We start from the raw sequence: 16,744 nt of genomic DNA, 5'->3' as shown, positions 1-16,744 counted from the left end.
TTGTCTCCTCCCTGAGAGGGGTGCTTCCAGCTACCCGCTAGCCAGTCCCTTCCTCCCCTGCAGCCATAGCAACCCTCCCAAAACAAAGCCTCTGTTGGGCCATTTCCCTGATCAAACACCAATATGATGGTGTCACACTGTCAAAGGACTTTTTATCATATTACAGACTAAGAACAAAACCCTTGGCCTGGCCCCTGCCAGGAATGGGGCCCCATTTTACCCTTCAGGGGGCTCTACTCCCTGCATGCTGAGCAAGTCTTAAACTCCAGCCAAACTGGGTGACCAGCTGCTGCGTAAGAGGCCCCCTAGCACCCTCCACACTGTCCCAAGTTTGTATTATGAAATCCTCAACTTTTTCTCTTCCCTTGGAGAATAAGTGACTTATCCATCTCATTCAACTGCAAGAGTAACTAAGCAATTCCACCAGCTCCACACACTGTGGAGCCACGTGGCCTATGTTCAAATTCCAGCTCCACCAGTCACTGGCTATGAGACCCTTGGCAAGTCATGCAACGTCTGTGCCTTAGTTGCCTCATCTGTAAATGGGGCACGTTGTAGATGTCTCAGTTTACAGTTGCCTCAACTGCCAACAAGTTACTTCATAAGGATTAAATTAATTAATATTTGTAGTAATAGTGTCTGTAATGTAGCAAATGCTATGTAAGTGTTAAATTTAACAACAAAAACACACACATCCTCCCTGTGTTCTCAGAGTAGCTTGCACACAGTAAGAGTAGATACTACACTGGCCAGGCATGGTGGCTCACGCCTATAATCCCAGCACTATGGGAGGCCGAGGCAGGCAAATCACAAGGTCAGGAGTTCAAGACCAGCCTGGCCAACATGGTGAAACCACATCTCTACTAAAATTACAAAAAAAAAAAAAAATTAGCTGGGCATGGTGGCGGGCACCTGTAATCTTGGCTACTTGGGAGGCTGAGGCAGGAGAATCACTTGAACCTGGGAGGCAGAGGGGAGCCAAGATGGCACCACTGCACTCCAACCCAGGTGGCAGTGAGAGACTCTATCTCAAACAAACAAAAAGAGTAGAGACTACACTAGGCCTAGACTTAACATGAATCCAAGTCAACCAACTAGCCATTCCCTAGTATTGCCGTGTCAAGAAGCCTCACTCCCTCGGCGATGCAGTACACATAGAATACAGATCTCTATGCATAGTGACCCTATGCTAAGACTAAAGCATGACCCTAGCCTCAAAAGGGAAATACAGTTTATCAGCAAATGTTGGTAGTATGCCTCCCTCTGTCTCTCCTCACCCATGATCATGACCTGCTTATAATTTCTACATTCACTCCATTCTGGTTTCCATTTTCAGCTGCTCTGTGCTTGTGGCTTCTAGGCTTCACTGGGAGTCAATGATCCCAAATTTTAAGATCTTTCCAACAAGCATGCTGGCAAATGTCATCAATGTACTGGGCCAGATGACAAGCATCCATCTCCGATAGAGGAAGTAGCCAACCAAGATGATGGGCACCATATGAGAAGCAGACTCGGAAGGCATGACACAGACCAGAGGTGCTGCAGACCCACTGTCTGTTTCCATCTGGGTGGGAAAGGAAGGCAGGGTGCAGTGAAGCTTGTGCCACTGCCCCCCAAGCCTCTCTCAAGTGACTTCACACCATTATTGGTCTGATACTAATTAGAGACAATGCCCAATCACATCACAACAAATTAGCCACAGACATGTGATACGCATCAACTCAGGGGGCAATCCGGAATGTGGGCTGGGGGATTCCCCAGCTCCGTGAGCTGCACACTCCCACAGATGTTTCTAAAAGCCTCTTCCCAGAGGCCCATTTAGAGAGAAATTAAATGCAACTTTGACTTAATTAACGTTTTAAATGATAATGAATACAATGTAGATTCATAGGAGGCATTTACATTGTGTTATAAAATTGATAAAAATTTAATAACTCTTTGTTAATAAGTTATGTCTCCCCAGACCCATAAAGCCTAAGGCACTGCAAACTCCAGACTGGGTCTAATCGAGGCTCCTGGTGCAGGTGGAGGAAGGAGGCAGAGATGGACTTGACATTTGCTCCAAGCCTGCTCTAATTCAAACCTCTGCTTGTTCATCAGTACTTTATTTCATACAGTAAAGGTCAGGATTTGGGCTCAAGGCAGAGCCTTGACAAGAAAGCTCAAGTGGAAGGCGGGCTGGCCCTGGCATCTGTCGCCTGAGATAGCGGAGGAGGATGGAAGATGAAGAGCTAACTGGCCACATCTGCCCTCCACCATGGAGGTAAGAGGAGGCATCCACTGCCTGGTGGTAGAGGCTGTCAGGGTGAGTATTCTGACAACCGGCCACTGTCCTGAAATAAAAAAGCAAACATAATTTCTATGTCACCTTGCATAAGGGCCTCTTCTAGGCGTATGTGTGGCATGCCAATGTCTTTTTGAGTTTGTCCTTAAAGAGCCGAATCACTTATTATAGTGTGATGTCCCAAGATGGGATATACACAAAGGACCCTGTCATCTTCCCTCATTCTGACTTTTCTCCTTCTTGTTTCTCAATCCTGTTTCAAAGAATTTCTTTTGAGAATTTGGCTGCCTTTTTACCTACTGTTCCTGTCTCCTTTCATTTACCTGCAGTACATCTTCATAGTTTATTCATCTTCAGGTATTCAATCATACTCTTTTTTTTTTGAGATCGAGTTTCGCTCTTGTTACCCAGGCTGGAGTGCAATGGCGTGATCTCAGCTCACCGCAACCTCTGCCTCCTGGGTTCAGGCAATTCTCCTGCCTCAGCCTCCTGAGTAGCTGGGATTGCAGGCACGGGCCACCATACCCAGCTAATTTTTTGTATTTTTAGTAGAGATGGGGTTTCACCATGTTGACCAGGATGGTCTCGATCTCTTGACCTCATGATCCACCCGCCTCGGCCTCCCAAAGTGCTGGGATTATAGGCATGAGCCACCGTGCTGGGCCCTCTTTTTTTTTTTGAAGGTGGTAGAAGCACAACAAGGTCCTCCAATCCAAGCCAGTCACTTTACTAGACACTCAACTGAAACAACCAGCTATTTATTCCGGAGGAGAACCTGGTGTGCTGGGAGCTCTTGGGAGACAAGCGACGTAAAGGATCCTTCTCAAAGGTAGTTGTGCCTGAGCATGATTTCTGCCTTAAAACGCTGATTTAAGAAGCTGCCTGCTGCACAGACTGAGCTAAGGTCCACAGGAAGACATATTTCCAGTCAACCCATGACTCAGTGTAGCTACCACAAAATCAAGCAAGAAGCACTGGCTTCTGTAGCCTTGCCTGCTACCAACAAGAGTGCCCTAAGAAGCCCCTTCCAGGCCCCTTCTAGGTGGCCACTGAGCCATCCCCTGTGACTAGGACCTCTTAGGCTGATCTGCTACTCTGTTTTTACTTCCTGCAAAGAAGCACAAAGGGTCAAATCAGGACACATGGCAGGAGTAGCTAAAGAGCTAAGGGAGTAGCTAAAGAGCCAAGGAAGAAGCCAAAGGCTCTGGTATTGCTTGGTGTGCACATGTGTAATGGATATTGAGAGAGAGACAGAGAGCACTCACACCAGCATAGCAAGCATGGGAAGACAGAAAAAAATGGAGGCCCAAATGAACGAGCTTTAAAAAGAATACATGAAAAACTATGATTAAATTGATGTCTGCTTAGTATCCTTGGCTCTCCTTTTTCTGTCTTTTTCTCACTGATAGTGGTGGTGGAAAGAGGGGAGTCATTGATTTTAGGGCCCAGAAGTGAAATAAGCAAATAGAATTTAGGATTGGGGAGTTTGAGAAAGTCACCCAAAACTGCACATAAAGGGACTGAGATAATTATAGGCTGTTGATTTTTAATTGCAGCTTATTAAATTAACTCTCCCTTTAACAGGTGTGGGGGACTGTCAGGATAGGGTGTGTCCTATTACAGACATTTTCCTAGAGCTGCTTCCACCCCCTGCCCTTGTATCTGATTTTATGTACTTCAAAATGCCATTAGTTCACTCAAGTGACTTCAGTTCTATTGACAATGTTAATTCTCTGCCTGTACAAACCAAAGGCTACTCGGGATAAGCTGATTTTTGTTTATTATCTGACAAGACTTGAGATTACACTAAACTGATTTTGGTATGTTTCCCTTCAACCTAATCGTATTGGACTTCTCTCAGCTTAATCATCAGAGTTGAATGCCTTCTTGTATTATATTTATACTCGAAATTAAAGTCACGTATAATACAAAATTAGCTACAGTAGTTTGCAAAAGGATGCATGTAATTGTGCAGGTTTAAACTATTAGTAAATTGAAAGGTCAGTGTGAGTGATCACACATGTACTTTAGCTAAAGCTGGTTCCAAGTGCAAGTCTAAAGGTCTGCTTCTCTTCTACCACATGATTAATTTGTTTGTGCCAGAGTTACTGATGCTTTGTGACCAGAATCATGTCAGGCAGGTCTCAGCAGGTTTGAATCAATATGGTCCTACGTTGTCACTGCATCATCATTTTAATTGTCCCTTTCTATTACACTTAGCAATCAGATAGCAGGCAAGACTGAAATAAGAATCAACTTCTAAAGAGACAGAAAGGTTTATTTTACAAAATTATAGTGGGAAGAAATCGTCCTGATTGGAATCTACTTCTAAATTCATGTGTGTGTGTATGTTGCTAGACACACATTTTTTACATTTAATAGTACTAGAACACAGCTACTTGTGAAAAAGCCTAGGCCCATACCATCCTGGTGTCTTTTGAGAGAGCTGGGACTCTTGCCCAGGACCATATGAAGTGGAAACAAAACCAAGATGATCAGAAAAGGACATTCTATGCACTGATTCTAGCCTACCATATTGAACACTGCAGTCTTGCCAGAAACAAAATCCCTTTGTGATGAATCCTTATCAGTCTCAATTTGCCTCACTTTTCTGACACTTTTTTTTTGTCTTTCCTAATCTAGCCCTTCCCCTCTGATGGTCTTTTTGTCAACAGTCTGGCCTTCCAACTCCTCCTGAGTTCAACAGGAGACAAGGATCATAATAGCACGTGACTTAACCGATCCACGGTAATAGGCCACACCTCCACACCTCCAAAGAGGGGTGCACCCAGCAGGCAACCGCTGCTGTTAGCAGGCAGGTTTTCAGAACTGTGTGAACACTTCTAATATATTACCATTCCTCTGGGAACCAGCTACTTCTCTTCCCACTTCAGAAAACACATAATGAGACTTTGTGTTTCAATTTAACATCCCTTGAAAACGGAAATCTTTCCCCTTACAGAAAAAAAATATTAGTAAAGAGGGAGACGAAAGGCAAGAGAGAAATGAATTAGGCAGTCTCCAAAGCACACTGGTTCAAATGGGAAACTGCGACCAAAGCAGCTCCGTAATAGTATAATGACCTTTAATGAGTGTCTTGGGAAACAATACAGCCCTCGCATAAAAGACAAAGGGCAAAACCCATCATGGCTCTGCTGACACTAATTCAAAATGATTTTCAGAACAACTAAAGAATGTAAGAGAAGTAATCTGATCCACCCATCTGACCTCACTTTGATTCAAGGGCCCTTCTCCTGCCATTTCTAATTGTCAAACCCTCTACATTTCACATCTGTTCATATTTAATGAAAAGCCCACTCTCACTGCTGCTCTTGAGTCAACTTGCTCTGTCAAATGGGCACCACCCAACTCCACTACCAGTGAGGGATGCCTGGGGATCGCTATTGGAGCGCTGCCAGTGGAATTTCATGTGGAGACAGACATTTTTTTAATTGGAGAAGAAGGTCTTATGTGGGCCCAAGAAGGGGCTCAAATTGGAAAGGCTTTTTCTAACTTATTAATAATGGTCAAAGGTGAGTGGTCTCACACAGGGATGGATGAAATCTGCTTTTGTCTGATGGAGTGGTGACGGCAGGGTGACTGATGAAACAGAGAAGGCAAACCGCCCCCTGAGCTGTCAATACCACTTAAGGCTTCAACATGCAGCCCAGAGCTCCACGTGTTCCCTGGTGGGGGCTGATTTTGGAGGCACAGGAGGGACAACATGCCACTCACAGACTGTTTCTTAGAGGATGGGACAATCCCACCCCAAGTTTTTCTTCTCCCTGGCCGCCGTCAATGCTTGGATTAAGTTGCACAGCTGAGAAATCCCTCTAATTACGGTTTCTCTTGGATATAATGAAAATTATACACTCTGGGCACCATGGGGTCTATGCGGGGGACATAAGAGTTTGCTGTGATTGGTATTGTTGGCCAGTGCCAGGACATGTCCACGGGGCCCTAGCTCAGAGCCAGAGTGGCTCCTTTCTTCTCTCCACTGAATCTAGGCCAAGGTTTTAGAGCCTCGTGATTATTCAAGAACAGAAGTTGCTCACTAGGCAGAGGGTAACCCGGGTGACTTATGGTTACTTTCCCCACCATCAATCAAAAGGAGGTGACCAAATTGTGCCACCTCAGGCCCTCCTCTGCTCTTCCTCCCCAGCACCTGTCTTTGAACTTGGTGTCTTACTGCACATAGTAGACAGATGAGTTCCCTGTAGTGGCATATAAACCACGAAGAGCTCTTAAGGGACGAATAAAGTGATAAGGATTCATATGGCAGCATCCAAGGATTTTAAAAACCTTTCCAAGATTTTAGGCCCATGTGGCAGTCCACATTCCCTCTCAATGCAACCTCCTTTAGGTATTACTTTGAAGTGAATCCTGTCCCTTGGCACTGCTCTGGAGGAACAGGAAATTGTGAATCAGAGAGGATGACTCTCCGGTCCTAGATCAAAACTTTCCAAATACCTCTAATACAGCTCGATTCACAGATCGTGCTTCCCACTTGAACTTCAGGCCCAAACATCAGCACCCGGCATGGCACACAGTGAAGTCCCAGCTCTCTCAACCCTAGAGGCTTCATGGATACCTGCCACGCAGATGCACTACACTGAAACCAGCCTCAACACTGGCACAGGGGAGTCAAGCCAGTTCATTTTCCATGGGAATAAATGCTTAAGAGCTCGATGGTCTTCTTCCGCCTGTCGTCAGTGTACACCTACCCCTGCTGGGGAAAGTTTAGCTCAACCAGCTCTGAGCACTTGAAAGGTAAGAGGACAGACAGCAAGAGGTTAGCAATCAATGTGTTGGGTGCTTTAAAGAGGAAAGGATGAAGTGAAGAAACGAGAACCATCTCCTACCTTCTATGCTACCAAAATGTGAAAACACAGTTACAGTTATACTTCAGGTAAAGCCCTGCAGTGGAAGCACAGCCTCTTCTGCCCTTGGACCAAGACCCACAGTCCCAGGGTCTCAAACTGGCACTTCCAGGAACTTCACTGATAAATCGCATCAGTAAAACAGCAGAGTCTATGGTGAAGGGAAGGATAAGGGAGGTCTCAGGAAACTGGCACATCTCAGCCTTGCCAGCTACTAGCTGCATAACCTCGACAGGTCCTTTAACATCTCTGAGCTTGTGGATAGAAAGAAGATTGACATCAGAGGCCTTTGCCATGGACTCAGAGAAATCACAGAGGTTTCTGACTGACATTTTTTGTTGGTATTTGGAATCACAATTGCTACAAGACACCTTAGTTATACAAGGACTATACTGTTGGACAAATAAAAGAGATTAATAAAGCAGTCCTTTAAAACAGTCATCTTTCTGAGAAAAAGCTCTGGAATCCACCAGCCCATGCAGGCTGACAGACACAGAATACTCTTTCCCAGAACAAAAGACAAAATCTGGCACTGGAGGAATGAGGCACAGGTTAGACAGACACAGTAAAAAGAAAAAAAAATTACATATATATATATATATATATATATATATACACACCCATCTGCATCAAAACTCTGTTGCATTTTGGGAACGATCTAATAAACTATCTAAGCTCACTAAAAGCAATTTAATGCTAGCGCTGGCTTGTTCTCTCTACACCTTTTCCTTCCTCCCTTTGATACAATTCAATTTACAGCCATTCCCAAAATATTAAGATGTACACTTCCACATATCTCTGTATTAATACAGTAGGTGATATGCTGTCACTTTAATTTCCATTTATATTTATTTAAAGGAGAGAGAGGAAAGATATCACCAGGCGGTAATATCACAGTCCTGCAGGCTATTACGAGAAGCACGAGTTAAGAAAATCAGAAGGGAGTCCTTCCTCAGCACGTCCACAGAGACACAGGCAGCTGGGGTAACATGTCACCACACAAGAATTCACACTGAGAAGAAGACATCAGCCCGACTGACTCACAACCACAGGGCACAGCACAAGACGGGGATGATACCACAGACAGCACAAACACGGAATGGCGTGTGTCGAGGTTAAACTTACAGGCACGGAAACTGGTGGAGCAATCATTAACAGAGACAGAAGAAAGTGGGAAGGCTCTCTCAAGGGTGTCCACGTTACCACGCACACGGCCTGACATGCACGAGCAGTCACGCTCAGAACGTCCGCAATCAAAACAACATGCCCGTCTCATTCTCTTGTAGATGGACATCTTGGCTATAACCGTGTGGTTGGATGGAGGAGAGGAAGAGCGGCAGTTAATGGCAAGGTCACACACAGCAAGGCAGCTGGAAGGGAGCTGAAGGGATTTAACACAGGTCTTAGTTCACTTTAACAGTCTTGACCCAGAAAAAAATGCAGAGTGATTGTTGGTAACAGTTTGGTTGTACATCAAAAAAGCAGCGAAAATATAAATTGCCTTTATCGTTCCCCAAGGCTGTTGCACATGATTTTTCTTCCCTAAGTAAAGCGGTGACCACAGGAAAAGGGCATGGCTGAATACACTCAGGCTCTTGAATGGGAAGAAGAGCAAATTACAGACAGCAAAAAATGTAACAACACTTTTCCCCTGATACGATTAATACAGGAGGACAAAATATACACACTGCCAATCAATTAAATTAATTGCTTATTTGGCACAATAAATGGTTTTTGAAAGATGCAAAAACATCTAATATGCAGGCTTTCTAATTTCCATCCATTTCTGGGCATTAGGCAGAGGCTGGGACAAGCTTTCATCAAATTAGATGGGAAACGATTACGTGTTAATATAGAATCTGAGGATGCCTTTGCTGAACTTCCTAAGAGTGAGTTTACATGATGGCTACAGGAATTTAAATTTACTCTTGACAGAACAAATATCCAAATCTGTCCATATAAGAAATGCAGCTACTCAAGACTAATGTTGCAGATTTGACATTAAAGGCAGCTCACAAATAAGAAATCACCAAAAGCATATGAGATGTTGCTCTATTGGAATCCATTTAGCTACTTATGGGTATATTTTTCTGCTTAAAGCTGAGAGGATCTGAAGATCGCATCTGCCTTTCTCTCCCCACCCCACAGAAATTCAGAAAGCATCAGGCTAGTGGGTAATGATATTCTTTTTTTTTACATATACAGAAAATACTGGCCAAAATCAATTAAAAATGACAGAACATGAAATCAAAGAATAGGTTTCATGTGAAATATCTTAACGCAATTTGCATGCAGCATTGATAGCTCTTCTAAAGCTGGTATGGTAGGTTCTGCACTGCCTGGGGATCCAAACTGAGTGGTAACCTATAAAAGTTGCTGGAAGTTAGCATTGTAGTTTCCAATGCCCTTCTCCTTTGCCATTCAAGCCAATTTATATTTCAGTACAAGAGAAGGTTTTTGTACCTCATTTTGATGCTACAACAGGCAAACATGTTTGCGTATCACTTAGCATGAACTGGCCTGCTTCTCTCACAAGGTGGGAGAATTCACATTTATTCTAAGCACGACCGCCAAACAGTGAAACTAAACTGAGGAGGTGTTTTTCCTGCATCCACACCTTCCATTTTGAAAAGTCGCTTCCCCCCGCCTCTTTCTTTTTCTTTGTAGAGAATGGTTGCGCTCTTATTTTAAAATATGGCTTGTGGTTTTGCCCTCTTTGAATGTTACAGTCACCAGGAAGAGGGGTTTAAATCTCTCAAATGGGTCAAGTCCTGTTCTAAGACCTTTATGACTTGCCATACAGTATATTTGTCAAGCAAGGGTAACGTTATGATTGTGAAGAACAGGCACTGGGGGAGATGAATGAGAGATCTCTTCAGCAGCAACTCCATTCTTGTAAACTTGTCTCACATTTTTAGTGACATGTTCTTTTAGTGTCCTAGCTAGTCTGTTGTTCAGATCATCATGCAGCCCCAGCCCTGTTCAATGGTGGTATATCATTCCTTTGAGCTTTAGCTTTTACAAAAAAAAAAAAAAAAAAAAGTTCCACTATAGCATTTGAATCAGAGGAATTTAGAAGGCATGGTGTGAATGCCCAGACATCCCAAACAAACAGCAATGGCTAAAGTCGAGAAAGGGAAAAAAGTCTTCAATTAAAGTTATGAAGATAAATTTATCTTAAATGCATCTGGATCTGGCATACAACCTGAAAACATTCCCTTGTTTTCTCCTTCTTAGTTCTTTTACTGGAAATATTGATTTGTTATTTATACAGAAGAGGAAAACAAGAATGATTTTTTGTTTCACCATAGATAAATCGTTTTGAAAAACAATTTTTTTAATCAAATGCTGTAGCAGAAGAGAAGCCCATCAAACTCTGGAATGCTATGCTTCTCATTAGCAACAGTCCCTGGTTTTCATTTCCATAGTGCCATTTTGGGTTTATATACAATAATAGAATCTGACACATTTATGGGGAAAGAAAGATCTTATAAAATATACCATCTATAAGGATAAGGGGAGGGATGATGGGGATGAAATAACTTTGAAACTATTTTTTTCAGAGGCAAATGGATCAGAATAGGTGATGTAAACTTCCTACTTGATATAAGTTCAGGAGGAAACACAGCGACAAACCAGTGGCTCTCAGGGACTGTTTGCAACTGTTATTTCTGGTGACCATGCATTGTTCTAAAATTTCTTATTGTTAGCATGCAGGAACAGGCTGAAACTGGTCATCGAAGCAGCAAAAAACCATTTGCTATAAGAAGATTAACTGTTAATTATAAGCAGTCACATTCGAAAGCAGCATATGCATAAAAAAGAAAACATGCTATTACTCGTCATTCCTTCCCAGTCATTTTTACACTCACACCAAATGCAAAATATAAATCTCAAAAGACAAACAAGTACCACCACACACACAAAAAAAAATCAGCAAGAATGATCAATGAGAGGCTCAAAGACAAGACAGAAACAGCTAAAAACGAATGAGCCCCACGCGTTGACAAACCTTCATGAATCAGAATGTCTAGATCAAGGTGCCACCAACTGGGAGGGTAGCTCTTTTTTGCTACTGCTGGCATAGTCCATTTCCATTGACTCCCTGTCAGGTGTCTTCACCTAGAGACTTCTGGGTCCACTTTCTTAAAAAGTAAGACCTCCCATCTGGTGGAGTGATTGATTCATCGGGCTTGAAGGATGAGTACTGGCCAGGAAGAAATCTCCTCTGGGCCATTATACAAATCATGAAAAAGCTCTTTAACTAAAAGCTGATCAGGAGTTGTCTCCCTAGTGGTAGATGTTCCAGAAGAATTGAACACTCTCTCTGTAAAATTATACTCTCAAGTTGTAAAACTAAATTATATCTAAATTAAGTCGTGGACCTCCTAATTTGGAAATTACCACCCCTCATCTCTCTCCAGCTTCCTAATCCTTCAGTTTTGTTTCAGTGAGTCATGGATATTCAGAACCACTGATGTTTTGTTTCCATTCCTCAATGATTGTTTCCTTTTCTAGAGCTGATTTAGGTTAGAAGGTTAATTTTAAATACAAAGAGTACCACTTTAAGTTCCCAAGGTTAGGTCTCAAAGTGCAACTTTGAAAGTTTCAGGATTTATTTAAAACAGAAGTAAGTTTCTTATTTACCCCCTGGCAACACAAAACATCTTCTCTCCTTTGGTGTTTGCTCATTTTCTTTCTTACATAGTCACCCATTGTTCCCTTCCCAAATCCCAATTCTCAGACAAGGTTTTCCCCAGGAAGTCAATGGTAATACAAAGTAGATCTATGAGGACATCTAGTGGATCGATGTGGAAGAGCAGCTAGTTCACAGAATTGAAACTAGCCTTTCTCCAAAAGGAGCAGAAAGAGGACCCTGCTGTCTCTAAGAATTGAAATATGTGCAGTATCATTTCAATTCAATGGCTTCTCACGATCCACAGCAGATGATTAGGGGTAGGGGAAATGAACGGGTGAGAGGTCCTAGGAGATGAGCCTAGGGTCTGCAGCCACAGCCAGCACAGGACTATTTCAGTGGCAATAGACAGGGTCTCCTTAAAGCCCTGCTGCAGCTTCCTCAGACTGGGAGCAGACAAGAGTGTGTCTCTGCAAGTGTGAACACGGAAGCTACTTGTCATTCCATCTTAGGGCTCTTGAAACTTCTTGCTCAATTAATTGTCCCCATAGGCAAGCTTAACTCTAGGAAAGCAGAAATACAAGGCTCTAGGGACTTAGTTTACCCTCTGGCCACATCATAAGGTTCTTGTTATTGGACCAGGGCACAGAGTCCATGAGGTTATGTGGTTGCTAAGAATTTGACCCTGGGTCTCACCTTCCCCAAAGACCTAGGTCCTAGAAGTTTCATAATTTGAGAAAAAGCTTTTATGTGCTTTTCTTCACCACAGTGAAGTGGATATCCAACCAATATTTCCATTATGACTTCCTAGTACTATTTACAGAGATAAAAGTATTTTCCTAATGGACATCATCAAAACTATGTTTACTCCTGAGCGTTTAAAACAAAAAGATTTCTCAGAGGTGTTCTTGGACAATTTTTCCTATATTCTCAAAGGCTGCTGTGAGAATGAAACCAGAAACCTGTTGGAAAGGGGCTGCTGAAGAGGCAGCTCAGTTCCTGCTCTTTCCTGGAGTCAAATGGATAATCGGCTGTCAAACTCAGGTTCTCTGCTGGCTGGCCTTTCTGAGCCAAGCCTGGAATGCAAGGAAGAATTGAATTCCATCCTATCCTCAGCACCATCTGCCTCCTGCATCAGCAACCAAATTGTCAGCCAATTTCCAATTGCAGAATCTTAATTTTCAGGACGGATTGGAAGGGGCAGGAAAAAGCAGTGCTGGATTGAGGAGCCCAGGTGGAGTTTTCCAACTGCTGGGGAAAAATATTTTATATTTCAAATGGAGTAAATTCAAGGGAAGACTGGGATGGAAGAAAAAAAAACATCTGCCATGCAATTAATAGATACTTTTCAGGTCACAACCTCACTTTCAAAGTCAGTCCAATGAAGGAGGGATTATTTCCAAGCATAAACCCTGGAGCTACTCTTCATGTGCTCTGAAGCAAATAACATTACTAATATAAAAATCCATGGAAGAAAAAGTCCACCAGGATTTAAGGTGAAGCCTTTGATGTGGCACGGAGAATCAGAGAATCTTCTTTCAAGTCCTATAAATGAGGATCGACATCTTCACTTAGCAAAAATCCTCCCATTACCTTCTGGAGTAAGAAGGAAGGTCTTCCAGGTGGTTTTCCAAAAACAGAGGAGAAAGAAAAAGCTAGTTAATGGTGGCAGCACAGAGCACGCTGGGCCAGTTGATTCTGCCCCCAATGACCATATTGTGGCTGAGGAAGGCAGAAGTATTTGGCACTAGAGTTGTTGGTTGATTGACATCATGTTTCTCTCCAATTCTGAAGGAGCGTTCAATTTAGTAGGCAACTCTACAGGTGTGAAAGTGGGCCATGCCCTCAAGTTGTGTGTTAAAAGATTCTGTCAATGAAGAAAGCCACAGAGTCAATTTTGGCAAGACTGCGCATTGAATTGAAGAAGATCATCACTGTGTTTTGCTTTTAAAGTGAGCAATCTATACCATGCAAACACTGATGATTAACCCAAATCAGACGATCAACTTGCCTCTTTTTCTGCAAAGGAATGAGAGGACTGAATTTGAAACATCTTCTCCAAATTCCAGAGTCATTGGACTGAACTGTGCCACAGACTGGGTCTTCTTTTCAGTAGAGTCTTAAAAACATGACTGAAGACCCAAAGCTCAATACTGGCCTTAAAAGCTCCTCCTCAATGGCCACATTTTGTTGAGTGAGAGGGCATCCTATTCCTTGAGTAAGTCAGAGGCTCAGACACTTACATTGACTTGTTCAGACTTAGACATAGCTCATTGCTGAAATGGAATGTTCACCTCAGTCAGCTTTTCTGCCTTAAACAGGTAAATGTATCTTCCAAGATGTCTGACTAACACTCATAAAGGAACTGGGTGTATCCTACTGAGTACTGACTAAAAGAAAAACTTTATTGTAAAGCAAGAGAACTTCATAGACTGCAGGAAATAATTACCACTGTGCAAATACTTGTCTCCAGTAAGACAATTGAGATACTTAGAGTCCCAAAGCTGAGTAATCAATTAATTATCTAGCAAGCAGTTCTCATCCAGAGAGGCATATACTGCAATAAATACATCACTCTATGGAATCTCTCTACTCTTATATGTAAAAATATGCATTTTTACATCATGGTACGTATTGTGTATACATATACGTATGACACATGGGAATATATATGCGGCAAATGTGTTTCCTTTAGGAAAGGAATTCAAGCTTAATAGCAAAGGAGACCAAGTCTAATTTATCAAAGGCAAGCATGACAATTACCCCAGCTGATGAAGCATCTAGAGCTACAGTGGTAATTACTTCAGTCTAATCAGTGTCCCTTAAAAGTCCTGAGACAAGGCCTTCAAGAGAAACACACTGTTGTCAAGGTCTTATTTTCAAATGGAAAAATAAGACAGTGCCCGAAGCTGACCAGAGCCTGGGAACTGGGGTGGATGGATGGAGAGCAGGCTCCCTGTGGACTCTCCGGCTCCAGGGTACTCTGTAGACAGCATTAGGAGATGAAGGAGTTGTGGCATGATGTCACTGCTACATGCAACATAAATACCAAAAGTAAAAAGGAAACTAAAACTATACAGAAAATTAGAAGAGTATCTCTTCTAGAGAAAGACAGGGGGAACTGGACTCCGGGCTGCTGGGAACCCGTTTTACTCACAATATATCACTACCAGTGTGCAGTTAAAATAGAGTAGGGGCCGTATTCCAAGGCAGCAAAGAGAAAAAAAATAAATCAAAGATATGTCAATGATTTGAAGTCAAAGAAAATTCCTTCTAACACATCAAAGTAGACATGACTTGTCCCCTAGGAGTCCACACTTTGGCAAACTTTTAGAGGCTGGGGGAAGAAATGTAAATCATTAGACAAGGTTTATTATACAGAAAAAGAAAATGGGTAAATAGTAGACCCTGAGAACTTGCTCCTTGGCCAAACAGCTGAATTTGACTCTTTTCCTTGATAGAGAGCTATGAAGAAATGGAAAGAAATGCAAACGTTAAGCTATACAATCACAGGATTTCCAGAAATGGAATGTCCGCACCTGATATTTCTCCGGATGAGATGATGTGAAATGTTGACGGTTACTGAATGAAAGTGAAATGGGAAGGTTGAGGTGGAAGTGAAGGGAAGACTGGGTTGGGGAAGAAGGGTTAGGAAGCTGTGGGGAAGGGCCAGTGATCCTCATGAGCTCTGCCCTCACGGAATCTATCATTCCAGGGTGAATTATTAATTCCTTCGACTAACAGGTTTGGACAGATGAGTATGTGGGTCAGCTGTCTTCTCCAACTTAGGCAAATAAGTAATGCCTGTTTGAAGGCATGGGAGTCCCCCCAGTGTGTTATTAATAATCCTAGTTTCTTCTAATTAAAGTTTCTTTGCAACCAAAATGTATCTTCTCCAATTTCCTCACTTGCCTGACTTACATGGGGAGGTTTATTTTCAATCATTCATTTTATTCTAATCACCCCCTCACCCCGCGCACACATCCGCATCCTGCCCTCTGTTCTATGGCCTTTTAATTAAGAAGAACAATATTTGGGCAATTCTGATTGTCACATAGCCGAGGGCCTTTGTGAGATGAAGAAGCCGAGGTTGGGGGAGGAGGAAAGAGGATGTACAGAGAAGGAAGCGAGGCCCCTGTCACACTGGCGTGGCTTTGTAGAGGCAAGCCTTTTGCAGCAATTGGTGCAGTGCACATGGGAGATTACATACAGTACTAGCTTCACCAACTTTAAGGGAAATGAAGAGAATAAAATTATTTTAAACAATTATGTGCCTCTCTCTCCAGGATGAAGCTAAGGTCGGCCGCTGTTTACTTGTCTGGAACCAAGGTGGAAAAATAGCCTAGAGGCCAAATCCTTATTTCTTGTTTCTAGGGATAATTTAGTCTGCTGTGTTCCACTATGGTGTCCTATGAGGGACATTCCAATGTCAGAGCAAGAGTCAGAGAAGGTCTCACTTCATCCTTCCACTTCTATTCTTTCCTCCCGAGAATGCTCTCCATCCAAACACCACCGACATCTTTTAAACTAAGAACTAATGATGATATTTCCCCACTTAAAATCTTCCAAAGGCTTCCTAATATAGGACTAAAACCCACACTTCTTACCGTGGCACCACCTTCCCTCTCTAATCTCATCTCATACTATTATCTTCCCAATGCCACTGGCCTTTCTTCCATCCTTCAAACACTACAAACTCATTCCTGACTCCTGATCTGGGCCTTTGCTCTTCTCCCTACCTGGATTGTGTCTTGGCCTTCCTGAAATCACCCCTGACTGAGAGCTTCCTGACCTTCCAAGCTATAAAGGAGCACCACTGCAGTATTCCTCAACCCTCAAGCAGTCTCTTCTCTCTTCTTAGCACTGGCTGTCTCTGAATTTATTTACATGATCATGGTTTGTCTCCATTCACTGGAGTGAAGGTTTCAGGAGGGCAGGGAATTT

At 42.8% G+C, this 16,744-nt stretch overlaps 1 protein-coding gene across 47 annotated transcripts in view; it reads right to left on the bottom strand.

Annotated features, from left to right (window-relative positions):
* KCNMA1 (potassium calcium-activated channel subfamily M alpha 1) overlaps positions 1 to 16,744 on the bottom strand; it is a 767,226-nt gene that overhangs the window by 120,445 nt on the left and 630,037 nt on the right. For 20 of the 47 annotated variants that reach the window (XM_035266161.3, XM_054242917.2, XM_054242918.2 and 17 more), the window contains one exon: positions 8,290 to 8,463. The exons of the other annotated variants lie outside the window; for them this stretch is intronic. In XM_035266161.3, coding sequence (XP_035122052.1) covers positions 8,290 to 8,463 — 174 coding nt within the window. The remainder of the gene's footprint in view (positions 1 to 8,289; positions 8,464 to 16,744) is intronic. 47 annotated transcript variants of the gene reach the window in all.

The sequence above is a fragment of the Callithrix jacchus genome, chromosome 12, assembly GCF_049354715.1.
Source record: "Callithrix jacchus isolate 240 chromosome 12, calJac240_pri, whole genome shotgun sequence".
NCBI lineage: Eukaryota > Metazoa > Chordata > Mammalia > Primates > Cebidae > Callithrix > Callithrix jacchus.
The sequence above is the reverse complement of the archived record's forward strand: the minus strand, read 5'-3'. Positions and strand labels throughout refer to the sequence as shown.